General features: G+C 37.5%; 3 protein-coding genes across 5 annotated transcripts; 2 read left to right on the top strand and 1 right to left on the bottom strand.

The window, feature by feature from the left end:
- Window positions 1-650: 650 nt before the first annotated feature.
- Window positions 651-21,678, top strand: LOC131673743 (uncharacterized). Of its 2 annotated transcripts, none has more exons than XM_058951994.1 (18): window positions 651-785; window positions 2,328-4,118; window positions 4,196-5,724; window positions 6,000-11,222; window positions 11,304-12,306; window positions 12,482-12,649; window positions 12,820-13,074; window positions 13,183-14,055; window positions 14,259-14,561; window positions 14,641-14,901; window positions 15,439-15,708; window positions 15,826-18,923; window positions 19,036-19,242; window positions 19,344-19,460; window positions 19,529-19,786; window positions 19,874-19,990; window positions 20,071-20,142; window positions 20,386-21,678. In XM_058951994.1, the coding sequence occupies exons 2-18, from the start codon at window positions 2,729-2,731 to the stop codon at window positions 20,467-20,469; spliced, it is 15,228 nt and encodes a 5,075-aa protein (XP_058807977.1). In that variant the 5' UTR covers window positions 651-785; window positions 2,328-2,728; the 3' UTR covers window positions 20,470-21,678. The 2 variants fall into 2 exon arrangements, with proteins under 2 accessions (XP_058807977.1, XP_058807978.1); XM_058951995.1 differs by lacking the exon at window positions 651-785 and adding an exon at window positions 1,417-1,533.
- A 415-nt stretch (window positions 21,679-22,093) lies between these two features.
- On the top strand, window positions 22,094-24,725 carry LOC131673735 (uncharacterized). The gene is made up of 5 exons (XM_058951973.1): window positions 22,094-22,390; window positions 22,464-22,782; window positions 22,892-23,864; window positions 23,952-24,365; window positions 24,453-24,725. The coding sequence occupies exons 2-5, from the start codon at window positions 22,663-22,665 to the stop codon at window positions 24,572-24,574; spliced, it is 1,629 nt and encodes a 542-aa protein (XP_058807956.1). The 5' UTR covers window positions 22,094-22,390; window positions 22,464-22,662; the 3' UTR covers window positions 24,575-24,725.
- A 32-nt stretch (window positions 24,726-24,757) lies between these two features.
- Window positions 24,758-26,672, bottom strand: LOC131673736 (3'(2'),5'-bisphosphate nucleotidase 1). 2 transcript variants are annotated; one of them, XM_058951975.1, is made up of 5 exons: window positions 26,526-26,672; window positions 25,683-26,064; window positions 25,379-25,598; window positions 25,102-25,186; window positions 24,758-25,030 (listed from the first exon to the last, which is right to left on the bottom strand). In XM_058951975.1, the coding sequence occupies exons 2-5, from the start codon at window positions 26,041-26,043 to the stop codon at window positions 24,773-24,775; spliced, it is 924 nt and encodes a 307-aa protein (XP_058807958.1). In that variant the 5' UTR covers window positions 26,044-26,064; window positions 26,526-26,672; the 3' UTR covers window positions 24,758-24,772. The 2 variants fall into 2 exon arrangements, with proteins under 2 accessions (XP_058807958.1, XP_058807959.1); XM_058951976.1 differs by lacking the exon at window positions 26,526-26,672 and adding an exon at window positions 26,365-26,483.
- Between the last annotated feature and the right edge of the window lie 1,204 nt (window positions 26,673-27,876).

Here is a 27,876-nt window from a genome sequence, read left to right as displayed (position 1 = left end):
GTAATTTTTTTAAAAACTTTTGCGATTTTCGGTATGGTTTCATCCATTCCGATAACAATTACTTTCTACTAGTTATAATTATCAAAATAAATACATTGAATCTTTGAATAATAAGTGAATTATAAATGGATAAATATGATCTGCAAAAATATTATGCTTCGATTATGTAAATATGCAATAGTTTATTATATACTTTTACAAAAGATTATTCGAAAAGAGTATGTGTTTAAATTAAACGATACAAAAAAACGTTGTATTTTTGATGTAAAAATTAAGAATGCAGTTAAATGAGCCCCTTAATTCAAATCAATTAGTAAATGAATAGGAGTGTAGCAGTCCTATGTCCATCGCGCGGTTGTCTTATTTTTATATGCTTCTACAAAGGATTATGCGAAAGGGATAAGTATTTAATTAAACTAAATGATACAAAAAAACGTTGTACTTTCGATATAAAAATTTAGAATGCATTAAAATGAGTCTCTTGATTTGAAGAAGAGAGCATAAATGAATAAGAGTGCAACAGTCCTATGTCCATCGTGCAATTGTCTTATTTTAGCTTGATAGTTATTGCCTACTACAGCGCCCGTGTGAGACAAAAGCGAAACATCGTAGCTTGCTGCACGCAAGCAAGAGTTCCGACAGTGAAGTCAGTGCGACTGAACTGGAGTCGACTGACAGTCAATAAATAATCGCAAATTTAACGGCAATTATTAATTGTAAACTTCTGTGAATTCTTGTCTACAAGCTGCAATTAATCTCAATATTTTTAACTGTGTAAGCTTCAGGTAAAAATCAACTCGAATGCTTGCATGCTACTGTTTTTCTTCTTTAGCTATGTCGCTTAGCGTTCAGTAACCGTAACCGAGTCAATTCAGTACAGACTATTTTATCAACCTTTTCTCTTTTACATCAATGAAAAATATACAGTGGCGTCGTAAAGGGGTGATCACATAAGCGAGGGACCTACGCTTCGCTGCTAGGTTAGGCACGAGGTTATACTAGTACATTTTGTTATGTGATATATTGAAGTAGCGAAAGAGAGAGAGAAAATGAATGAGAATGAGAGTGAGTGAGTGACTGAGTGAGTTAGTTAGTGAGTGAGTGAACGAGCGAGTGAGGGAGTGAGCGAGCGAGCGAGCGAGAGAAAGAAAGAAAGGGAACGGCCTAAGTCCGAATCTTAAGCTGGTGCGTCTTGCTATTACGCGTGCAACTGTTCTTTGATACCCATTTAGAATACTTTTTTACATTGTATAAATATTGGATCACAATAAAAATTAAGTAAAATCTTTTGTCCTAAAAAAAAAAAAAAGAGGAAGACGACAATGTTGGCGAACGAATCAGCAATACATAGCTGTCGTCGCTAGTGTCGCATTGTCGTCGCCGCTCTGCCGCTGCTTTCCTCGGACGATGCTCAACGTTGGTGCTTATCTCATTCGGAAAAACGACATGTGCGTTCTGTCGCGATATAAAACAGCATTGAAAAAATAATTGTTCGCGTGATTACATACTACAAAGCAAACAAGACAAATGCCTGTAAGCATATTATCGCATTTACTTTAAATGCCAAGTCCAAATATTCTTTTGCTTGAGTCTCTGTCTTTAGATTGTAGACATCATCTATGCAACTACTTTGAGGTTAGGAAATGCAGTTAGCAGGTTCTTGTGTGCATGAGATTCAATTCCGAATCTAAGAGAGGTTACATTCAAGTCAAATATTGTAAAAAATTTAAATATTCTGCGTAGATAGAGGTTCAAAAGCGTTTAATCAATGAGAATAATTCGAGAGTTTTCAATAAAGAAGCACAAGTGTAGGAGAAAATTTAGCCGGAGAGTGAGCGATATATCGGAACGCGCGTGCGCGCACACATTTACGATAACACGATATATCGTTTTGGAGAGAGTACGAGAGAGCAGCACACGACCATCAGTGAGTGAATTCGAGTATTAGGCGAATCTAAAAATATGTAGAATGTTCGTTGAGGAAAATAGTTTGTCACGCTTAAGATTAGTGGCCAGTTAGGCGATAGATAAAGGGCACCCAGATAATCTGCGAACATAATCAGTTACTCGGGTATGAAAGCAAGTGAAGCAGAGTGAGATAGAGAGCGCATGTAAGGTGGATGTGTGCGTGCATGAGTGTAGCAGCGAAATAGCAGTGTGTGTGCACTGAGCGCTCTCGCGTGTATGAATATTGCTGTGTGCGGAGCCGCGATTGCATGTGCGTTAGTCGTTGTGTACGACGAGAGCATACACAGTTTAACACTATTAAAAAAAAAAATTGTCGACTGACGCTTGTCTGGTGCGGGGCCACCTTTGTTTTGTTCTAGCCTACAGTGTGAGACGCGCATTCGCGAGTAGTAGCAGCAGCAGTAGTGCAGTACGAACGAAAGGAAGCGAGTGCAATACAAGAATGCCCGAGTTGGCGGCGGGCCGTGCAACTCTCTGACAGCGAGGTTCTAACTCAGCTTCCATATCTCACTCCCTCTCCTCTCAGGATCAGTGCCCCCTGGTTCCTTGTACAGCCAGCCCAACCTCATAGTGGGCACAATGCCCTAACCAGTGAACAGCAAGTGAACCAGCCAGAGGGACGGACGAAAGCTTCGCCGCCGCCGCTGCGCACTGATCGCTACTGTGTTTTATAAGAAAAGAGAAAAGGGACTTGTGATCGCGTCGTCGTCGTCGTCGCCGCCGTCGTCGCCGTCGTCGCTCAGCCCGTGAACGCCGTGTGATGAGTGGCGCTGGTGGTGGCTACCGTGGTCGAGGCTTTGGACAACGGGGCAACCGGCCATCAGCCGCCAATGGCTTCGGCGGCAATCGCTTCTCTCATCCCAACCTAAAACAGCAGCATCAGCAAAATCGGCATCCAGCCGGTAGACCGCCACCCCACTCGGACTGGCAGTCGCAGCTACCACCTAGGGACTCCAACAGAGGCTACCAACAGCAATGGAGGCAGCCACCCTACCAGAAGTACCCACCCCGGCAGCAACCCTTCCAGTCCGAATGGGACAGACAGGGCCCTGGACCCAACGATAGGGATCGAGATAGAGAAAGAGATAGGGACAGAGATCGAGAGAGAGAAAGAGCTGAGAAGTATCCCCGCAATGAGCGGTCTTATCAGAACTTCAGAGGCAGGGGCCATGCTTCCAGAGGCCAGAATCAACGCTACTCTGGTCCTGGCAGGCCATATTCAGGTAGGGATTCGTCTCCTTATAATAGTGACAGTGACTCCCCCCCACCCAGTGATAAGCCACAGGAACCTTTACGTGGCTCAGAGGAGGAACGACAACAGAAAATAACTGAAGCAGCAGCCAAGCTCAAAAAGAGTCTATCAAACATTACGGAAGAAGAGAGAGTTAATTTATGGGGCAATGATTTGCAAACGGCTGCTGTACCTACCTCTGCCAGAGTCAATGCTGAGTCCACCAGTGTTGATACTAACCAAGAGGAACTCAAACTCACAGAAGATGATTTCAAAGACATTGGTAGAAGAGTTGAAGCTGATTCAACTACTAAAATTGATTTTAATGAATTCTCTCTATCCACCAAGTCAGTGGTTGAGGATGATGAATTTCTGGTGGACAGTATTGGCCAGCCAGACATGGATGACTTTGGGATGGCTCTCAATGCTCCCATCCCTGAATTTGAAACTGAACAAAGTTTGTCTCAGACTGGAAACCTATCATCGGTGAGCGATCAACATTCTCACTTGGAAGACGAGTCTGCTGCTGGTGATTTTAGCAGTACTCTACAACCAGTAAGTAGCAGCCAGTCAAAGGGCAATGCTGCTGAAGAACCCATCCGTGATTCTGAGATTCCTAACGAGGAGTCGCAGGAAAAAGTTAAACGAGATGATAATTTGCCTACCAAACACAGTAGCAAATCGTCCAAGACGGAGCAGAGTTCCGCAAAATCACCAGCATTTTTCGACCCAAATTTCAGCACAGCAACAAGCACGAACACAATGCCCACGTCGACGACGAGTGCAGTACCCGTGGCTATGTGTCCGCCGCCATTTACCTCTGTTGATTATACGTCCACCACAAAATTCACACCAACACTAGGCTATGCGCCTAGACTTTCAAGCACGTGGCCATCTCCCTTCGAAGATTCAACTCTCGGTAAGTTTTTCGTCGATATATTTTTATTAAATCGTACTCTGTTAAAATGTTCATTTTCAACGTAATTCTATTTCCAGAGCTGCCAGCCAAATTCGATAAACCACCACCGCCTTTAGGTACCGTTCCGAAGAAAACCACATCTACTGATACAAGCAAGAGTAAAAAGGACTCGGAGGTGCTCCAACCGCCACCGGCCTTTGATCCACGTAAACCGTTAGTCAGCAGTAGCAGTGTCACCGAGGAGGTTCAGCAGCCACCTCCTGTCTTTGATCCGCGCCTGTCATTAAGCGAGCGTTCCACGCTTATGCTCTCCAACAATACGAAACCATCAATGGCTCCAACGATGATCATGCCAAGTTATCCACCACATTATATGACTCCGGTCGCGCCAGTCGTACCGCCTCCGGTTGTAGCGCCTGTAGTTGCCCCCGTCGTCCCTCCTGTACCAACCATGAGTTATCCCGGAGTGACTGTGCCACCGCTACCGGTACCACCTATAATAAATCCACCACCGGTGATCAGCAAACCCGCAACACCTGGCAATCTCACCATGAGTTTCGACGAGGATGGTCTCGAGGAAATGCAAGAGGCTATGGAGTTTGCTCAGATGATGGATATGGGCGAGGCCAAGCCTCAGGAACCTGATGAAGTGACGGAAGCAGCTCTCTCGCCACATTTGCCTGCAACGACAGTCAGTCAGGTACCCAAACCCATCTCACCACCGTCAGTGACAACCTCGAGCCTTCTTCCTCCGATTGATACCAGCACAAGTTTGCCAGTCTTAGCGAGTTCCGCTTTACTGACCACGATGCCATTACCGCTATCCACGCAGCCAGTGGCAGTATTAAGCACCGCTATAACTACTGCTGGAATCACGAGCACTACTACTGCAGCACCGAATACCAGCTTGGACATACTCAAAATCTCACAGCAGATACTCATGGACAAGCATACCACTGAAGATCTGCTGAGGAGTACTCAACTGCTCCAAGCTACACAAAATTTGACGGTACCTACTGCTGCTACTGCTGCGGTTGTCAATCCTGTCGCTGCAGTCGTCAATCCCATCGTTGCGGCTGTTAATCCCATTGCTGATATTAAACCCACTCTGGTGAAGCCACTCACTGTTTCCGAGAAAAGGCCAGCTGCTGGCGACGAGGCATCTTGGAAGCAACGTGTGCTCAATCGTTTCCTTAAGATGAGTAGAAATGAAATACGCAACATGCTCAATCACTCCAGTCTAAGGAAATTCGACATTGCTATGAAGCATCTGGTGAAAGAGAAGAAGAGTTCGATCAATCAAGAAATGCGCATTAATGAGGATGAGCGAATCAGGGAAGAAGACCGTGATGAATTTATGACACAGCTAAACGCAATGTTAGATCCCGACAAAACTGACAAGATCGACATCACCAATTTGCCTACAGAATTTATTCACCAATTGAATGCGGTTCTTCAGCTCGACCCTCTTCAGTACGAAGGAGTTCAGCCTGTTATTCAACCGACGTTGACTAATCTTGTCGCTCCTGTACAGCCAATTTCTACCGCGCATCTCACTGTTCCAACGACAACGGAGCAACCTATTGTTCCTATCATTCAACCAGAGGTATGTATCATTATATTACTATGAATAGTCGTTGAATTATTATTTTGCAAAATCTATCAATTCACTTACATACTAAAAGACGTGAAATAATAAATTGGTCAAATTCTACGGATGTTAATTAAATAACATTCACATTTTGTTAAATTATTTTACAAAATTATTGTGAAAGACGTAATGGTCGATAATGAATAGGTGGTAAAAAAAAATCAATATAGAAATTTTAAAAGCGAATTTGCATTCATATCGCATATGTTTAAAGATACTTGTAATTGCAGGCGACAGTCGTCAGAAATGTACCGGATGTAGCTGCAACATTAGCAGCACACCAGGAGCGTCGACGAAAAAAGGCTGAAGCGAAACTTGCAGCTGAAGCGCACCATGCGCAACAAAAAGAAAAACGAAAGATTCATGTAAAAGTTATTCGTGAAAACCATAAAGTACCAGCGTCATCCGCCTACGAACAGCAAGCAGCGCTAGCTAAGCATCATTCCAAGTCAGTAAGGAATCGTATGACTTCGACTGCCACGCAAATAGAGGAGGATTACTCGTCAATGACGCAGTACACAGCCACGCAAGATTACATATTACGGGAGCACCACAAAACCACGAATAAACAATTAACGACGATTAGAACAGTCGATGTAGCTGAAAGCCCCATGGTGAACATGGCCGATATTGATGATATTTTCTCTGCAGGCATAATGAGACAAAGGCAGGCAGCCAAAGCGCCCTCGCCACCACCTGTAGCTCGAGGTGCTTTTTCGCTTGATGATAATCTTGATGATATCTTTTCTGCGGGGATGGCCAAAGCCAAAGCATCTTCCAGCCAAGTCGCCGCCACTAACGAAGCTAAAGGCAGTTTATATCAACGTCAACATCATCATCAACAACATCAACAAACACAGCAGCAACAAAATCAGCATCAGCACCACCAACCGCAAGTTAATAGTGGTGTCGCGGTAAGCGATTACGAGACGGATGCTGTTGAGCGTTGGATGAGAAAAGAGCAAGAGCACATCGATGCATATAGAAATCTTACGAAAGAAGAATGGGACGCAAAGTACGGCAAGACTGGATTGGACCGTAATGCATTTGAGCGCGAGCTCGAGGTTACGTTCAACAAGTTTAGCCGAAGACATGGTATTGACTTTAATAATGAGGCTTTGCACGCTGCTCCGCAGCCAGCGCCTGAGCCACTACCGCAGCAAGCTGTACCTCAGGTGCAACAGCAGCAACAGAAACAGCAGCAGCAACAGCAGCAACAGCAGCAGCAACAGCAGCAACAACAACAACAACAACAACAACAACAACCTCAACAACAGCATCAACAGATACAGCTGCAATTGCATCATCAACCACAACAGCCTTCATCCCGAGATTTAGTAAATATCGTTGTCAGTGAAGATGAGTCATCGAGTTCGTCATCGAGCTCGAGTGACAACGAGACGCCACATTCGCAGCAACAATTACTAAAAAAGATTAAAGAAAACGAGAAAATTGCCAAGATAAAATCGATAAATGAAGCGATAAGGGATGAAGTAGCTGCTGAAATTGAGCGATACAAAAAGAATAAACAGAAGGAGCGTCGGTCCCGTAAGCGTTTGCGTCGTAAGAAAGAGAAAAAAGAACGCCGGAGGCACAAGAGTGCTAAGAGAAAGCATAAGAAACGTTCAAGGATTAATGACGAAAGCGAAAGCTCCGAGACCTCATCGAGCGACGATGAACTAGACTCGCTCGGGGCGTCGCTTGGAAGATTACAAAGGCTACTCACCGAGGAGGAAATTAAAAAGGAAGTGAAAGAGGAGCCTGAAGTTGCGGCTACTTTAGCTGCAGTGGCTGGCAGGACGGTTCTCTTCAAAGATCCCTCAAGGATGCAGTCTGGTGAAACGGCACGACCTTATCCTCTGAAGAGGCGCATGAAACAGCAACAGCATACACAACAGCTGGACACCTCGGAACAGCATGTCAGAAAAGTCACATTCTCAGATAAGGTTATTCAACACGACATTTCAGACAAAGTGATCGCCAAAAAGGTCGCAGCCGAATCGAACAAAACTAAGGTAGCACCGGCTGCTATAGTTGGCCCATCTTTGTTAAAGCCGACCGTGCAGACAACGATAAAGTCTAAGCCTACGATACCTGTTCAGGCAACGGTACAGAGTAGTACAGTTGCTCCCGCTCAAGTGGCTAAACCGAGCGTCAAGCTGCCACCTAAGCCAGGCGCCGCCCTCGCAGCTGTAGCCGCAGCAGCAGCAGCTGCCGCAGCTGCAGATACCTCTGCCGTCAAATCTGTTACCACCTCGGTAGAATTGGTTCAAAAGGCCAAAACGATCATTGACTCGAGTCAACCGACGCAGTTGAAGAAGCTCGTGACAACCACTGCTGCCTCAACCGTTGTTGTATCAACCACTGTTGTCTCCAGTACTATAACTTCCACCACTGTAACCTCAACCTCTGTCTCATCGATCCCTGTTGTATCAATCACTGCCGCAACTACTATTACCCCAAGTGTTGTCACCGCAGCTGCTGTATCTCCTGTCCCCCCAAGTGTTGTCGCCACCGATTCCGCAGCAACTAATGAGACTAACGAAGCTAAAGTTGAAAACAAAAAGGAGGAAACTGAGGAAGACATACTTAAGAGTATCGAAGAAGCTTGCAAGGAAAATTTGCAATCTGTGGAACCAGAGATAAAGGATATAGTCGGAACGGTCAAGATACCGAAGCTCCAAGAAGTTAGTAGACCTACTGATCCACGCAAAAAAGCACGTAATCAACCGAAAGAAAATACTGATGCAAATGATCCCAACAAGCCTAAAAAGTTAGATATCAAGGCTTACAAGGCGCGTCAATTAGAGAAGCAAAAACAAGAGCAGGAAAAGATTAAACAGTTCGAAAAGAATCCCTTATCAATGACGCAAGATCTCCTCAACATTCCTACAAAGAAGCGCACCGATCAAACGCAAGAGACAAAAGAGCTACAGCGGCAACAAGACAACGCTGTTACAGTTGAAACCCAAAGGAATACGAAACCGCCTGTAAAGCTCAGGCGACATGGTATCCATGATAGAGTTAAAGCGAAAATGGAAGCTGAAAAGTTGGAAAATGAAAAGAACAATTTATCGAGTAACAAGAATCAGAAAACTGATGATGATGGTTCTGCTTCGACAGCACATGCCGCTACATGCCCTGCGAATCATTCTCCTACCAAAACTTCGCAGTTAGATCAAGGCACTAAAACGAAGAAAAAGATCTGTAAACGCTGCATAGCGGACAGTCATAAATCCAAGAGTATCAAGTCTGATGGTAAAGAGATAAAGCCTAAGCTGCTCAGTGCCAAAGTTAGTACCGAAGAGAATAGGAGTGTAGACGAGGTGAAAGAATTATCAGCCAAGATTGAAGAAAGACAACATCCTTCTATGTTAACGGCAGTCAGCGGTAGCAATTGTGAGGTTGTCGACAGTTCTTGTATCGAAACAGAAATTGTTGATTCGCCATTGACGTCTCTTACTAACGATGGATTTATCGGTGATTTTAACGAAATAAAAGATTCCGTTGATTTAACAACGGTAAATGAGACTTCGTCAACGCAGGTACTTTTAAGCGATGGCCTACCCGACACTTTACCCGACGAGAAAATAAGCAAGTCCGTTGACGGCATCGAATCGATCCGCGAGTGCATCGTATTGCCCGTATCTATGCCCATAGTCGTGACCGTGACTGAGCCGGTAATTGTACCAGTGGTACAACCAGTGCTAACCGTGGATACGACTGAGCCTTCAAATGTGATCGAGAATAAAATAGAAGAAATAGTTCCCTCGGAGGCTGACGAGACTGTACAGCTCAACACCAAGGATACAGAACAACTACCGCCGACAGATATCGATGAGGTCGATTTTCTCATTCAAGACTTCGTCGATATTACCGAGGAGGAAGCTGTTGAAGCTGAACGTCAGAAAGAGCTCGAAGCCCAACGTCTGAAAGAGCTTGAAGAACAACGTCTACAAGAGCTCGAAGCGCAACGTCTACAAGAATTGGAAGAACAACGAACAAAAGAGCTTGAAGCTCAACGGCTGAAAAACTTGAAGCTTGAAGAACGTCTTCAAGAATTAGAGGCTCAACAATTGAGAGAACTTAAGGAACAACGTACGAGAGAGTTGGAAGCTCAACGTCTCAAAGAGCTCGAAGCTCAACGAACAAGAGAATTAGAAGCTCAGTGTATTAAAGAATTTGAGGCTCAGCGTGCAAAAGAATTGGAGGTTCAGCGTGCAAGAGAGCTGGAAGTTCAGCGGATGAAAGAACTGGAGGCTCAACGTGCGAAAGAGTTAGAAGCTCGATGTGCAAAACAAGAGCTGGAAGCTGAAAGTGCAAAAGAGCTAGAACTCCAACTAGCTTTGACTGACAAAAGCGACTTGCAGTTTAATGCACAAGACGATGAAACTACCGTTAAAATTGTACTACCTTCGGTAACGCCGCTAGTAGTACAAACTGTCGATTTGAACCAGGTTTCTTCTTCTGATCAGCAAGTCTCACATGAGGACTCATTGTTGCCAGAGCTCATTTCCAAGGAGATTGCATGCTCACTCGGACAGGCACAAGTTGAGAACGAAGATTCGGACGACAAAGCAGACGCTAATACAACGATTAATCTTTTGCACGACCTGCAGACTTTCATCGACACCTCTCAAGACTGTATAACAGAGCCTGCAGAAGAAGAAATTGCAGTTACAGAACCCGTTGTAATTTCATCTGTATTATTGGTTGATCAAAAAGATACTGAAATGATTAGTGTGTCAGGTGAAACGGTTGAGATTGCTTTAATGGAGCAGCAACAATTGGAATCTCCAACGCCGCTGGAAACAGATGAGACTGTTGAGTTGGATGGCACCGGTTATCGGCAACTGGGGTCTCATCTTGAGTTGAATGCACAAGACAAACATGTGGAAATCCAAGTGTCTTCTGAGGATCCCATTGAAAAGTCGCTATCTCTACTGGACATGGACATGAAAATAAGTCGTCAAAGCGGCGCTGAGCAGCAAGAAAATTGGTTGCCCGGCATCGCGAAGAATGGCGGCAAATCTTTTGAAGAGGCCGCTAAACGAACAAGTGAGTTTACCGACACAGCGCAACCAATAGGCGACCGCGTAGATGTTACGTCGATGGCGGCAATAGCGACTACGCAAGCGCAAATTCAGTCGCAAGCTCGAGCTCGGCCCATCATGATCTCCGATACGACTTTGAAAACGCCGATCACGATTATACACCTGGGTAAAGACGGTAGCAAGAAATTCAATAAAGTTGACTTGCCATTGTCGCTTGGTAGCGTCGCTTCAGGCAGTATACCCAACACTAACAAAGAGACCATGCACACCAACCCTGTTGCTACTGTTGTTGACAGTGTAGACCAAGTGCCGCCACAGATTGTTATCTCAAACAAAGCGGATGACGCGTCACTACGAGAATCTTCATCGATTCACCGCTCGATCAATCCTGTTCCGCAGGTTAGTAAGATACTACCTAAACTTCAATCTTGTTTGCAACCTCAAATTCCTAATGAATTAATGTTTGATTTGTCAACACAGCAACACCAGCAACTGATGGATGAGCATCTTCAACAAAACATTAACTCGCAATCCAAAATAACATCACAGGTCACTAATATCTCGAATAATTCTGAACCTTTTGTTGAAAAGTCTGAAAGTTTTGAAAGCAACATTCATACCCATCAATCATCTACTGACCGATCAGACAAGAATCTTCATAAACTACACAACAAACTCAAGACCAAACACAAGCACAAAAAGAACAATATTCCTACTTCTAAAGTGCCAATTGCTGCACTCATGGATGAAGCTATAACTAAGCCAGTTCAACTCAATACCAGGGAGAGTATTGTTACAAGACTCTATGAGATTGATCAGGAGTGCATGAAGTTAATGCAAGAGAAGTTGAAACTTTATCAACTACTTCAAAATTTAAAGGCTACAAATAGTGATCAGATAAGTTTTGATATTCAAACTACAAGCCAACTTCATGATTTCCAAATACCAGATCCTACGTCTGCATTACTTAATGTACAATCCAATCCTCTTCTGAAATCAACCGATAGACTTATAACTTCAGCTGATTCTAAACAATCTGAACATAAGCCAGATTCAAAGGGACAAAACAATAGCGCAAGTGAACATGATACTGATAAGTCTGATTATGAGAAAGATAAAGCAATCAAGGATATGAAAAAATATCGATCCAAGGATGGACATTCAACAATCAACCCAATAAAACTCTCAAGAGATGAATCCCTTGATAAGGACAAAGCATTCAAATCGCCTCATAAAGTTAAATCTTCCAAAACGGGTCATAGACTTAGAGATACAAGTGAGAGCAAAGAAAGCTTAAAGAAATATGACAAAAACAGTAAAAAGATTGATAAAAAATCTAAATCAAAGCAAAAATTGTCTAAAGAGTCCGATTCCGAGTCAGATTATGATAAGAAAATTGAAAATGCACATACTTCTGATGGAGATTCTGATGTTAAGACTCAAATGGAATGTGTTAATAAGAATAAGAAAAAATCTCTACAAGGTAAGACTTATTAGTCTTATATTAGTGTTATTAGTAGATTGATAAAGGACACATACTCAAGTTCATATTTATATTCTAAATATTCTATTACTTTTTGGGCTGCTAAATTCTTTTTTTACTTTTCATTAAGAAATGAATATTTATATAAATAAAATCGAATATTTTACACTTATAGCGGAACAACAAACAAAAGACAAAACAAGGAAAGCTACAACAAAGTCAACGAAATTAAAAAATACTGAGGCAGATTCATCATCAGATGATTCAGATGTTGATTTAGCTACTAAATTAAAGAAAAACTCACAGTTGAAACGAAATTCCCGCAATAAAAAGTCAATTACAGGTCAGTTTATAATCTTCTGTAATATAGCTTTGGAAAAATAATACTAATGGATTAGAATATCAAAATGATATTAATTGCTTACAAGACTAATATTATTGCAAAGAAACGAATCTTTATGATATAAGTATTATGACATTACTATCAAAGTGCTTTTTTCTATTTTATTACAGATTCTGTAAAAACTGAAACCAAAAACGACAAGCCCAGTAAAAAGCTTTCAAAATCCAAATCAACAAAGAGCAAAGAAATGATTGAATCAGATATTGATTCGTCTGAGGCAGAAACTAAATCTTCTGATCGCAGTACTAGTCCCAAGCGACCAAAAAGTCGAGCTGCTAGTAAATTGTCAGACAATATCCAAAATGACAAGGAGAAAAATCTTAAAAAGCATGATTCCAAATCAGCGTCAAAACAAAACAAAGCAGGTAATTATAATTTCACGGAGCAATAATTTCAAAAAGAAATTTTCATTATTATATTTTGTATTACTAATCATTTCATAATTTTTTCATATTTTTATTTTCTATTAATAGAGTTTAGTAAAAATGATAAAAAGAAAGTTGAAAAGTCAAAGATTCATGATACAAAATCAAAATTATCCGACTCTTCTATCAATAAAGTAATCAAAAAGTCAGATGATGATTCTGAAATTGACGTTAAAACGGAAACTCGCAGTGTTAGTCCCGCACCCAGGACTCGTCCAAAAAGTAGAGCAGCCAAACCTATTAAGTCAGATGATAGTTCTGAAATTGACGTTAAAACGGAAGCTCGCAGTGCTAGTCCCACACCCAGGACTCGTCCGAAAAGTAGAGCAGCGAAACTCAACAGGTCAGATGATGATTCGGAAACTGAGGTTAAAAAGGAAACTCGCACTGCTAGTCCAGCACCTAGGACTCGTCCGAAAAGTAGAGCAGCGAAACTCAGCAGGTCAGATGATGATTCGGAAACTGAGGTTAAAAAGGAAACTCGCACTGCTAGTCCAGCACCCAGGACTCGTCCAAAAAGTAGAGCAGCGAAACCTATTAAGTCAGATGATAGTTCTGAAATTGACGTTAAAACGGAAACTCGCAGTGCTAGTCCTGCACCGAAGACTCGTCCAAAAAGTAGAGCATTAAAGCCCATCTCAAAGTTAAATGTTGATTCAGAAATTGAATTGGAATATAAAACTGGAGCTGCTAGTCCTGCTGTCAAAACTCATCCAAAAAGTAGAGGAACAAAGCCTATCAAGAGTGACATTTCAGTATCAAAATCGAAAATAAAAAGTCGTGAAACGATATCAGACGAAAGCGATTCTGAAGACGATGATAAAAGGTTGCCCCATCAAAAATCAGCCAACCAAATCAACGAATCGAAATTAACATCAGATAGCGACAATGATAATTCAAATTTCAATCGCAAAACATTCGGTATGATAAATACTATATTTTCTCATCCTATTTTTATAACTAGTTTTACCAAATTATATTTTTAAAAGTTAAAAATTTATTTTAATATAAAATAATGTAAGTTATTGGTCCATTATGTTCCACTGTATTAATGATGAATCACTTATCCACCTGAGCATAAAACAATTAAAATTCGAAACAATTTATTTCTTTTTCAAATGTAGATATCACCAACAAATCTGAAATGGGAATAGATAACAGTGTGACTAGCAAATTGTTAATGAAAAAATCGTCAAAACGTATTAAATCGGATGATGATTCTGACGTCGAAACAAGTTCAGTAGCAAGTTCGAAAGGTAAAACAAATGAAACTAAATATGCTACATCTCTTGTTGCGGGTCGTCAGTCGCCAATTAAAAGATCATCTAAACGTATTGAATTGGATGATTCTGACGTTGAGGCAAAGTCTAGTTCTAAAGCATTACCTTTTTCTAATAAAATGAAAGCTGAAGACTCCTCTCTGATTGGTAAGGAATTTGTTATGTTACCTACTAATAAAAATTGTGTAATTTGAATCATTAATAAATGATATTCTTTAATTTATAGAGCAAAACGACCCATCGCAAGGTGATATAGAGCTAATTGAGAAAATTGCATCGACAACCAACAAATATCCGTTAGAAGATTTACAACAAACAAAGAATACAATGAGTAAAGCAGTAACAAAAGACTTTTCTGATAATTCCGAAAATCTGAAAAACACTGCTGATGAAAATAAGCACCTGGATTCCATTGAAATTTCAGCGCCAAAGAAAGATGACAACTTCAATGAAAATTTTCCGACCCTTTCTTCAATCCATAAAAATGGTATGATAAATCTAGACTACTGATTACAAACATAAATATGTATTTCATAAATGAAAGTTTTTTTAAATTTAGCATAGGTAAGATTTTAGCATTCTTATCTACTGGAAATAATGTTTAATGATTGTTTATTATCTAATTTAAATGATATTCTTTAGTAGAATCATTTCAAACTAAGCTATTCACTGTTTATGCTATAGTCAAAATGATTTGCATTGAGATAAATACGTATTCTTCTATTTTTCTTCTATAATGTTCTATAATTTTCTTCTATAAAAGGAGATGGACTAATAAGTAAAGTTAGTTTATTCGTGATTTGATTGGCTGAAAATAGTCACGTGGTACATGACGGTACATGTGTATATGGATTGCACAGTTTAGGGCGCGCGAAACACACTGTGGATGACTAGTTTTCTAAAAAATACAATAAAGAAATAGTCGCTATTTATCATATGATCTATTTTTATTAAAAAGTTATTGTATATTTTATATCGAAATATCTACTTCAAACAAAAGTTTAATCAACTCTACACATTTCAGCCGATGAAATCACTAAGCAACAAAAAAGTACAAGTGATCAAGATAATAATGACAAAAAGAAGAGTAACATTGAAACTGAATCAAAAATCGAAATGCTTGGACTTACAAGTAATCTTGGTACTAACACCGATGATGATGAAGATTCAGAAGTTGCTGGTATAAATGAAAGATTTACTCCCAAATCAATGGTAGAAAACCTATCAAAAAGTCGTGCTAAAAAGAAAAAAGAACAGGTCGAAGATGACCCGTCCTTTGAAACTTTAAAGATAGGTTAGTTTTAAATTCAACAAAATATTGAATACAAAATTTTTATTTTCTAACATTTTTTGAAATTTGTGAATGTAAATATTTTTTGTGTAATAAAAAAAAACTTCATATTTTTTTCAGAACTTAGCTCTCGTTCTAAAAGTCGAGCCAGTAGTCGAGCCGCCAAATCATCAAAGCTGGTTGAAAAAGTTCAAGAACCTGCACAGCGCTCGAAGAGTAGGGCAAGTAAAATGCTTGATAATAGTAAAGAGGATGGTAGTTACAAGCTGAAAGAAGCATCGATATCGGTTGAGAAAGTTAAAGGAGTACAAAAGTCAATGATATATTCTGATGATAGTACTATGGATACATTTGACCAACAATCCGATGTCCCGAAAATTATTACTGGTAAAGGATTAGCTCAGTTGGAAGAATCTCTCAAGAAAGAATCAAAGAAAAAGAAAACATCATTAAAATTCCTCTTAAATCCACAAGCACATGAAACAGTAGGCGAAACAGAAGATTCTGATCTTTCATCGGTAGATGAATTTGACAGTGAAGTACCATCACGAGGAGGTAAAAAGTTCAAAATCGTACCGGAAGAAATTTTGAAAAGATACGATGAAACCATTGAGTTTGTCATTAAAAATTACGATCCAAGTTTATTTTCTTTCCGTGACCATGCGAATATTGATTTAACGAAAGATACAAATGCTGGAGTTGAAAAGAAAGAAAAATCGACAAAAGCTGCTAAAACCAGTAATGCAACGAAAGATACAGATAAACCATCCGATATCAGTTTAGATAAAAAATTAGACAGTCAATTGGACGATAGTAATTCGAGAAAAATGGTTAAAGAGCATGACAGCAATGAAGAAGAGGTGGATACAGGCAACAAAAATAAAATCAAAACAAGTATTTCAAAGATGACCATTGAAAAAGAGACTGAAAGTAACGAGGAAAGTCATGAAATCAAAAAGATTGAAAATATTAGCAAAGAGAAAGAAACGTTTGAGTTGGAAGAAAGCGATGAAGACAACAAAAGTACGGATAAAGAAACTCTTGCTAGTAGAATTATTGAAGAAACTTCATTCACATATGGAGGTTCTCCTTACGTTGTCTTAGATAACCTTGAAGAAACGAATGAAAGTGATTTGCCGTCAGAAGGTGGAACTGTTACTAAAGAGCATACAGTACCATTCACTTACGAAGGCTTACCTCTGCCAAAGGATATTGTTGACAGTTGTAGTTCTATGGGAAGTAGCTCGAATTTCCCGTCGCCCAAACCTGATGAGCCACAAGCTGAATCAGTTGGTGAACCGAAGTTGCAAAATCTTACCAAGGAATCTGTCAGCGTAGTCGTTGAAGAACAACGTCGACTAAAAGCTGCTAAAGATAATATTGTTGATAAAGACATGGGATTGAAAAGTGAACAAAAAAAGAGCGAGGATAAATCAGAGAGTTTTATCGATGAAAACAAGACGAAGCGTAAGCGTAATAAGTCTGTTGATCAAAAGCCAAGCTCAACTAGTAAAAGGAGAAAAATCTCTGAGTCATCCGTCGAAAAAGAAGAAAATTCTGTGCCTAGTCGCAAAAGAGCACGCACACAAAAAGCCCAAAAAGAAGCAACATTGGAATATGAAAAACGTTCGAAGAAAGGCCGCGAAAGAACAAATAAACGCAAAAGAAAAATGTCAATTTCGGAAGTTGATAGAGAAATAGCAACGTCGTGCAAAGTGCATCTCACAGATCTTAAATATTCATTACTTCGTGCCCACATTAGCCCCAGTATCTTGCGTAAAATAGGAATATCAAAAGTTCGTAATATCCATCTTATCCAACAAGCAAGTTCATCAGATCTAAAACGCAAAGCAGTTATTGAAAAAAATGCTCAATGGAACCCCAATGTCGACGACAGTAAACAGAATATCAGTAAGAAAGGAACTTCGTCAGATTCAAAACGCAAAGTGCTAAACGAATCGAGTACTCAAAAACGAACTAATTATGATAGTGACGGCAATGCTAGCACGAGAGGAAGTTTATCATATTCAAAACGCAAAGTATTGTCCGAAAAAAATATTAAACGTAATAGCGATGATGATAGCGAAGACGATGTTAGCAAGAAAGGAAGCTCATCAAATTCTAAACGCAAAGCATCATACAGAAAACGCATTCAACGTATTAGCGACGATGATAGTGAAAATGATGTCAGCAAGAAAGAGAGCTCGTCGGATTTTAAACACAAAACATTTCCCGAAAAAGACATCCCACAACGTGTTAGCGACAATGACTGTGAAGATGGTACAAGTAAAAAAGGAATTTCTTTAGACTCGAAGTTGCCAGCGGTATCCATAGAAAGTGTTACGGAACATAGTAACATCGCTGACAACAAACATGAAGTTAGTAAGAAAAGCAAAAAAATATATTCTGAAGCAAGTGTCGAACCTCACAGTAGCGACGATGATAGTAAAGACATGATCAGCAAGAAAGAAAGTTCATCAGATTCCAAGCAGCAAGTACTATCAGATCAGAATATGTCTCAAGATATTAGCTTTGTTGGAAATGAAGAAGATAGTAGCAAGATAGAAGACTCACCAGATTCGGCACGCAAAGTGATTTCCGAAATCAATGTCGACCAATCTGATGAAAATGAAGATAGTTCTAGTAAGGAAGATTCACAGCCAGAACTGATACGAATTCAGTCGGAAGAAAAACTTGAGTTCATTAGCGAGGTATCGAATTCAGAAAGAGAACAAACTGTCGAGATCGAAGAATCAGACATCGAAGTAGTAGATGAGCAACCAATTTATATAAGGTCTACTGGTAATAACGATGAAAATGTTGATCTAAGTGAACAACTACCAGAGCCAGAACTTTCTTCATCTCACGAAGACAACGACATCGAAGAGATAAGTTCTTTGAAAGCATTCCAAGAGACGATCGAAGAATCGGAAATCGTTTTGATCGAAGAAATAAAAAAAGCTGCCGCATCTGTTGTGAACAATGTCAACGCTTCGAATCTACCTGTAGAGTCGATGGAAATGGGTGTTGGGCATACCTATCGTCACATTTTACCTAGATCAATGATCGAAGCACAGGTGGTGGTTGAAAAAATGATCATTCCAGCAAGATCTACCAATGCTGAGTCAGGTACAGCTGCTTCTCACGTGCAACATGATGATGATATACCTGAAAGGATTGAATACAATCATCATAAAGGTCCAATATTGAATATCAAGGTAAAATAAAGTAAAGTTATTATTTCATTGTGCATCAATTTTTGACGCAATGAATGATTTATTTTCCTCCTAACGAATACTAACAATACTAAACATTGTTTGAAATTTATAGGTTTTCGAGGATACATTCTTGGCAGCAAGTAACGATGGCTCAGTCTATCAGTACGATGCATCATCCAATCAATTATTAAATACTTTTAGTGGACACACCGCTGCAGTGACATGCCTTTGTATAGCTCGCATCGATAGCGGGGACTCTAAAAAAGAGTTACTTTATTCCGGTTCATTGGATGGAAGTCTACGTTGCTACAACATCAGGGTAAGAAATATAATATGATTTTATATACGAACTCTTAACACAATTAATTGATGATTAATCAATTATGTTATTGATCAATTTATCATTAATGTAATTTACAGACTGCCTTAGAAATGCAAATTAACGAAGTCAACAGCCCAATTCAGTGTATGGACCAAGCTTGGGGCACGATTTTTATAGGCACTAAGTCCGGCAGTATTTGTCGTTTTAATATTAAAGTATGAATACTTCATTTATAAATTATTGTTCCACTTTGTAATTATTAATGTATTGCTTTTCGTGATAGTCGGGCACCCTCAAACCAGATTCCATTCAGTCTTCGGAGAAACCAGTGATGGCTCTAAAAGCAACAAACGAAGGTGCAAGAAAAGTACTTGTCGTGGCTTCACGCAATCAAAAGCTTACCATCCGAGATGCTATGACTGGTCTTGTACTAAGGACAATTAGTGGCCAAAAAAATTACACTATTTATAGCCTACTGAGAAACCATAGTCTTATATATTGTGGTACTAGCAGTACGTCTATTCCGGTTTTCGATTTTATCGTAAGTTATAACAATTTTTACTTTTATCTAACTGTCAATTAGTTAGTTACCTCATCACTCAAAGCACTCTTGTATTTTTATTTTCAGACCGGGGAGCAAATAGTTCACTATGACGCGAGTGTTGGCATCGTTTGTATGTGTTTGCACAAGGGTCTACTTTTTGCCGGTTGTTACGATGGTAAAATTTACGTTTTTGATACCAGGGTAAGATAATTTATTTTTCACTCACGATTCATCATTTTCTCGTGCGTATTATTTTATTTCAATTTTAACTATTTTTCTAGAATCATAATCTCGTATGCACTATACCTGGTCCTGGAAATATGTTACTAAGTATGGAACTAGTTGATAGAAAGGTATATTTCCGCTTTATTTTTAAGCTTAATATATTACTTTGTAAAGTATTATCGTTATTATGTTAAAAAGTTTAGGTAGTAATTTATTCTTTCGACAATCGTCGCAAGTGGTTAATAAACTTCTTATTTAATTAATTTACTACTTTACATAGCAAAGTATATTTATAAGTTATAAAATGATTTAAAATATTTTTATATTAATTGTGAATGGTGAATGTAAAAAAACTGTATTTATGTTCATAGATAATTGCTGGCAGCAAAGATAGAAGCTTACATATATGGGATATGCCTGAACAAATCCAAGAATTACTGAACCAACAGATGTAAAGTGAAAAATTTAATGCGAGAGATAAATCTAGTCACCTTCTAAAACTTTTCAAAGTATGAAGCGATACGTGAGAAAATATTTAAAAAAAACACAAAAAACACATGATAATTTAGTGTGTTGGTTAAGGACAGTCAAAACTACTGCCGTGACTCGTTAAACTCGCTATACAGCCTCACATGGAACATTAAATTTCCGTAATATTAACAACAGAGCGGAAAACTGAAAAAAACGGAGGAAACCAATTAATTCAAATTTAAATATTATAAAAATGTACATACTTTGCATTGCGCACGATAAGCGCATGAAGGACTTGTACAAATTTCGTGTACAGATAGGGATCATTGGAATAAATCATAAATTGATATGCCAATGTAATTTTAATAGCGATGTAATGTAATTATCATGCGTAGATTATTATCAGTAGAATTCGAATTTTGTTTCTTCTATAGCGCAACAGAAACAATGAAAAAAAACTCAAATGTGAATGTTGTGAATTTGCCTTTCAATTAAATTATATTCAGTTTACTGTCATAAACTTAGAGTGGTTCCACGATAAAACGATGAGTCAAATTCCACGAGAAAATAACAATGTAAAAAAGATACATTTAATCATTCAAAGACTATATTATTTTATTATTTTTTGATTTTGTATCAAAGTGAAGACTAACAATTATATAATATCCACCTTGTTACTCGGGAATAAAAAATCTTTTCACGATAACATGACGAACAGCATTGGACACGGAAAGAAAATAGACGAGTAACAATTTTTTGTAGTTTATGAAAAAAAAATCAAAGCCGTAAAATACGGCTTAATACATATATCTGAATTTTATACTGATTGAGAAGAAAGTAAGAAAGCACTAGGCGTGGAACGACACGTACCATTGACTCGTGCACTGTTGTATTTTATATAATGTAGCGCGTTCAACTACATTACTTTCAAACTTGTAAAAAACATTAAGCTGAATAAAGTAAAGTGATTTGTTTTTTTTTATACATGACCTTTTTTTTACTTTTGCTTAGTAGTAAGTAGCTATGTAAACCGAGCGTAAATTCTCGTTATTTCTGTAGAAATAACACTTTGATAATAACGTACAAATTTTGTGCTATGGTCGTCGAAAGTTTTTTCATATATTATAAGTTTGCTAAATAAAAATACATGATGATGTAAACACGTTTTGTTAAAATAAAACTTGAGCAAATGAAATCTCACACATACATCTGTTGTCTATTCAAACTTTTCATTCAACTTGCATGCATGAAATCAACAATATATATATCAATTTTAATATATATTTTATTCTGGGAGAACGCGTAGAACGAACCCTGACAAGGGTATTGAACTATAAAAACAGCTGTATATATAGAAGGAAGGGTGAGTTCCACATGGTCGAGAGCGATTGAAATAGTAGTAATTATAGTATCGATTTCTTTTTCATTACGCCAAGTTACAACGGTCTACGCGCTCGACAAAATAGCTATCATTTAACTAGCTATAACTATATATTTAATTATAAGATAATGATCGCAATCCTTATTCGTAGTGTTTTTAACAATTTCTGTAGGGACACTAGTATTGCATAATGCACGATGATACCCAGCATGCATATGAGATTTATGTACACATAAGATGGATACACGTAACTAAACGAAAACATAAGAAACCCGGTGTTTGTGGTTGAAAACAAATAGTGTTGAATACAAATGTTAATTTTTTCAAGTGTTTGCGTTAAAAATTAAAGGCTCAACTGTAATGAATTTCTTCATTTCTTTTGAAATAAGAAACGCCTGGTTATGTCATTGAGTAAATAACTGCAGGCTTGCGACAGTACTTAGTTGACTCAAGCAACGGAAACGCTTGGACCGGCTGCAGACAGCTTGTGCCGGATTTTAAGAGTGGTTGTCTGCTCTGCCTCAGTGAGAATTTTTATACGCAGTAAATATATATATAGTAAATTATCAGCTTATCAATACTGATTTGATGCTTTAGCGTAGTCTCAAGTTTGCACTTTGTAAACTTTGCAACGTCATGCTGCATTAAAGATTTACCGTGTCATTCGATGTGCATTCGATTTGATTTTTCAAAGAAGGAAGACCCGCTCTCTTCGAATATAATCGGTTCATGTTAACACTACAAAGAGAATTTTAAAGCTTTGATAAAGTGAAGTTAAAAGTGATTAACGTCGAAAATGAAAAACCACCGCAATATTTTACACGGACCACCATTTGTTTTTGAATTTCCAAACGGGACGACAGTTGGGCAATTACTTTTCGATCAAATTGCTAGTGCTGACGAACAAATCGCTCAAGTAAGATGTGCTAAAAGAACTTTCAATATGCTATCATTGCTATCCTTCATTTGTAATCGACATAAATTTTCTTATTTGGAGTGATAAAAAATTTAATTTCAATTTACAGATTCAAAAAGAAACTGGCCAGGAATTAAAATTCAAAGATATTCTTGAAAAAAGTTGCAAGTTAGCTGTATACTTGAGAAATAATGGAATACAGGTCAACGATAGAATATCTATCTGTAGTGAAAACAATTTGGGTTGGTCCAATACAATATGTGCAACTTTGTTTGTGGGTGCTACTATTTGTCCCCTAAATCCTATGTACTCAGAGAGAGAATTTCTACATGCCATCAACATTACCAAACCAAAAATTTTATTTGTTTCCCCAGCGGTATTCACATCTGTAAATAGTTATATAAGAAAACTAAATTGGAGGCCAATTGTAATATTACTATTTAATGATCCCAGCATCAACAATATTTCAATTAATGATTTGATAACAAACATCTCAAATAAAGATATAGCTGACTTCCACTTAACAAAAGTTGATGTGAATAGTCATATAGTATCTATATTGTGTTCTAGCGGAACAACTGGCCTTCCGAAAGGTGTGATGCTCAGTGATAAAAATTATTTAACTAATATTCAAACTATGATGGATGGAACATTTGGGCTTTCATCTTCAAGTCAAGTTCTTATTTGTTTACTACCATTCTTTCATGCTTACTGTTTTACTGTACTTATTATGGGGCTCATCGCTGGAGCTACTGGTATTGTTTTTTCTCATTTTGAAGAAGAAGCTTTTTTGGAAACAATACAGCAGTACAAAATTGAAGTCTTAACACTTGTACCACCACTTATGGTATTTTTGGCCAAACATCCTCTTGTTGATAAATATGATTTATCATCAATCAAGATTATATGGTGTGGGGCAGCTCCTCTTTCACGTAATATTGAAGAAACAATTAAGAAACGTCTAAAAAATATTGAAATTAGGCAAGCTTATGGGATGACTGAAACCACCTTGAGTGTGACAAAAATTCCTGAAAATTGTGGTAAACTAGGAAGTGTTGGTAAATTACTACCCGGAGTATCAGGTATGTGTAGTCAATTCATAAAATAATCATCTAATATTTAAAAGTGTTCAATGTACATTTAAATTACATATCATTAATATATTTTAGCCAAAGTTGTAGCTGTTGATGAGATTGGTGCTGTATCTGCTGAACCAATGGGCCCTAATTGTAGAGGAGAATTATGTTTCAAGGGAGATATAATTATGAAAGGGTATTGTGGTGATGTATCATCAACATCTGCAACAATAGATGAAGATGGCTGGTTACACACAGGCGATATTGGATATTATGATAATGATGGTTATTTTTATATTGTTGACCGTTTGAAAGAACTTATTAAGTATAAAGGATTTCAAGTGCCACCAGCTGAACTTGAAGCTATTTTGCTGTCTAATCCAAATATTAAAGATGCTGCTGTTGTGGGATTGCCAGATGAAAAAGCAGGTGAATTGCCAATAGCTTTTATTGTCAAACAACCAAATTCAACAATTACTGCCAAAGAGGTTCAACAGTATGTCAATGGTGAGCTTGCATACACACACAATTATTGAAAGAAATAAGCTAAGTTTTAATTTAGATTTCAATAATCACTCAATGTCTTTATTTTAGAACGCGTCTCAAACCAAAAAAGACTACGAGGTGGTGTTAGATTCTTAGATAACATTCCAAAAAATCCAAGTGGCAAAATACTCAGAAGAGAATTACGAGCTTTATTAAAGTCTAAGTTATAATCATTATTATTCAGCAGCATAATATGAGAGGAAACGATGTTTTTAAATATTTGATTTGTTTAGTATTTAGTGTTTGTTGAATAAGTCAATAGTGTCAACAATTTGTTTTTTTACAATTTTTCCAATTTAACACTTTATTATAAACATAGTTTATGTTTTTTCACATAATATGTACATTTGTCTTGATAAAGGCAGAATTCATACAAGTCTTTGTTTTATCTCACTTGAAATGAGTGAAAGATACCATTGTTGATGTTGACCTGGAGCAGTAGCTAAAACTCCACCTGTATTGGGGTAGCTTACTTTGGCATTATATGAATATTTTTTTCCATGAAGGTCGGTCAAACATCCTCCTGCAGCATGTAGAATAGCTTCTGGAGCACACGTGTCCCATTTTTTACAACCTTTACTTGCAAATACATAAGCATGAGCTTTTCCCTCTAACAGAAGCATGACCTAAACCAAAGATGAATTTAATAATTTATTTCTTGTCATCAAAAGTTAAATTAATTGTAAAAAAATATTACTTTATAACCTGCACCTCCAACTCTTAGAATTTCATCAGGTTTCAAGGCATCTAAAGCAGCCTGTACAGTACTATCACAGTGAGACCTAGAAAAAAAATTGATCGAAATGGGCACATCTTTTATTGTAATGAGAAATTTGCATACTTTATTTTGGAATATGATGAGATAAAAAGTAGGAATATGAGGTAATTAAGTGAACAAACAAAAACTGATTTGCTCAGATTTTATATAAAGTATTGACAAAAAATTTATTTATGATTATTTGCTACATATTCACCTGGTTGTGGTAATGACACGTCTTCCTTCAGCTGGTTTTATGAGTTTGAAACCACCTACACCAACACCATCAATACCCCATATCGTTCTTCCCAGAGAATCATTTTCTGAATTTTTAAAATAAGGTTGATGAATAACACCACCAATAGCTCTATCTCCTACAGCAATACCAACTAATACTGTTACATGTTCTACAAGTCCTTGAGTGTACTCTGAAGTTCCTGTGAAAATGATACCTTAGCATTAAGTAAAACTGAAAAACAGATTATAATTTAATTGGTTATAATAAAATAGTATGCACATACCATCCAGTGGATCTACCCATACACAAATATCTTGAACATCAACATCATTCAACTCACTTGGTAAATCTACTTTTAATACTTCTTGATCCATATCAGACACAACCCAATCAGATGGTAATTCGCAACCAATCGAAGGACCCTCCTCACCAATAATTGTAACATTTGGAAACTGTTGACTCAAAGATGTGACAATACATTTTTGAGCTGATCTGTCTGCTTCAGTTTGTAAATCATTTTTTCCTTTTTCCACAATATTCAAATCTCCTTTGCTCATGATATCTCTGATAATTTTACCAGCTTTAGTTGCTGCTGTCACTGATGAAGCAACTAAACGAGTTAACAGAGCACCACTTTGTGCCATCTTTTTAAACTTCTGAGATTTCTGTATATAAATTAAAATTAATAATAAAAAAATTTGTGTTGATTGTACAATAATACTAATAATAAATATTGCATGGATTCTATATCTATTTCAATTCATCTATAAATTGATTGTAAGAACAAATGTATTTCTATGCAACATAAGCTTTCGCTACACTGTTCGATTTACTGCATATAGAAATAAAGAATAAAAAAATATTCTGCAAGGTAAAACCGTTTTGTACAGGTCTTTAAGAGGCACAGCATTCACGGTAAAAAAGGAAAGTATAAAATCCAAGGTTATTTAGAAAAATTACTAAACTAGTAAATAATATGCTGAAAAAATTTGCCACTAAGTTTGCTCTAATCTCGACTTTTTTTGGGTAATTTTAGGTTACACATTGAGATTAATCGATTAGATAAAGAAATGTAAGTGGTGATTGTGACGACTACAATTTTTAATAAATACTTATGTATACTAACATACGAGTGAGTTTCAGCAAAAATTATCCAGTTCAGCAGGTGTTGCCGGCCAAACTACTAACAGGGGCACAACAAATGGATTGACTATATAATAAGATGTATATTCTACATTCTAAGCGCATAGATCAGGCGTGCACAGATCCTTTTTCATCGATGACATGCACGAGCAGCAGGATGTAATCTTTAAAAGGCAGGACACGTCAGAGGCTTTTGAAAATAATTATTTTTGAGACCATTTATCTTTTTAAACGGTATTTTGAATTGTCGTTAAACCACAGTTGTACGCTTATACATTTTTAGGAGACGTTTATAAGCAATGAGCTTGCAAAGCTAAAACTGGAAATATTATTTTGAAGTTAATCTGGCTTGCTTTGAAGGAAATAAAAGATTATAGTTTAAGTAAATTGAAAACATTATCATAAAATATAAAAAAAAGCACGTGTACTACCGAATATTAATTTAAGCTTCATGACTTAAAACGGCGTTTACAAAAATTTATTATCAATTTATTATTATTCTTATTAATAATGTGACTTCAAGAAGTCATGTGAAACATTGCAGTAGTATACTAATGTACATATTAATCTTGATTCCCTATAGTCATGCGTTTACGTAAATCGACATATTTAGTTATGTAAATAATTGATATTTGAATTTTACACTTTTGAGTTTTGCTGTAGAAAATTAAAACTCAAAAGTCTTACGGATCTCGTAATTTTAAAAAAATGTTTTAAAGCTAGATGCTTGAAAGGGTATTGCATAAAAATCGTAAAAACGCAAAACTACGACAAATTTTAAATGTTTACAACTTATTTTTACAACGTGAAAATGTTTTATTGCACAAACATCGAAAAATTTCATCTCACTGTTGCACATCATATTTTCGAAATTAAGCATTATTACTTGTAGATACGATTAATACAAGATATAACAATGACCTATTCAGTTGTATTGAAGTTTATAAAAAGAAAGCAAAATTAAAAAGAAAAACTTCAGTGTGTTATAGTAAATCCAAATGATTGTTTATTTATAAGTTTAAATTACATTATACAGCAAACAAGTTTAATATCAATATTTCAAAATAAAACTTCGATTATTTTGTTGAAATTGTTTATTTTGTTTATATAATCAAACACGTATATCTGTAGTTCTGTTCAGTTGTACAATGTAAATGTAGTTTGAAAGGTAATAGGATTTTACTCATCGCGCATCTAATAGCATTGACGCTGTGTTTAATACTATGTGATTTGAACCAATAATCTTTTTTTTATTACTCATCTTTGCATCAATAGTAAATTTTTATATAGAATGCAGTGAAATTTAGAAGTGTAAGGAAAAGCTATTCCGTGAC

The sequence above is a fragment of the Phymastichus coffea genome, unplaced genomic scaffold, assembly GCF_024137745.1.
Source record: "Phymastichus coffea isolate CEN01 unplaced genomic scaffold, Cenicafe_Pcof_1.1 PCOF00192, whole genome shotgun sequence".
Classification (NCBI taxonomy): domain Eukaryota; kingdom Metazoa; phylum Arthropoda; class Insecta; order Hymenoptera; family Eulophidae; genus Phymastichus; species Phymastichus coffea.
Note: the sequence above shows the minus strand (reverse complement) of the source record. Positions and strands in the feature narration are given on the sequence as shown.

Bases quoted from the DNA above. Each gene is read 5' to 3' on its own strand.
- LOC131673743 (XM_058951994.1), top strand. From the start codon at position 2,729: ATGAGTGGCGCTGGTGGTGGCTACCGTGGTCGAGGCTTTGGACAACGG. The intron at 13,075-13,182 runs GTAATTATAATT...TTCTATTAATAG, and splicing joins GTCAAAACAAAACAAAGCAG to AGTTTAGTAAAAATGATAAA. The intron at 18,924-19,035 runs GTAAAATAAAGT...TGAAATTTATAG, and splicing joins GTCCAATATTGAATATCAAG to GTTTTCGAGGATACATTCTT.
- LOC131673735 (XM_058951973.1), top strand. From the start codon at position 22,663: ATGAAAAACCACCGCAATATTTTACACGGACCACCATTTGTTTTTGAA. The intron at 23,865-23,951 runs GTATGTGTAGTC...AATATATTTTAG, and splicing joins ATTACTACCCGGAGTATCAG to CCAAAGTTGTAGCTGTTGAT. The intron at 24,366-24,452 runs GTGAGCTTGCAT...TCTTTATTTTAG, and splicing joins GGTTCAACAGTATGTCAATG to AACGCGTCTCAAACCAAAAA.
- LOC131673736 (XM_058951975.1), bottom strand. From the start codon at position 26,043: ATGGCACAAAGTGGTGCTCTGTTAACTCGTTTAGTTGCTTCATCAGTG. The intron at 25,187-25,378 runs GTGAATATGTAG...TTTTTTTTCTAG, and splicing joins CGTGTCATTACCACAACCAG to GTCTCACTGTGATAGTACTG. The intron at 25,031-25,101 runs GTAATATTTTTT...TCTTTGGTTTAG, and splicing joins TTGGAGGTGCAGGTTATAAA to GTCATGCTTCTGTTAGAGGG.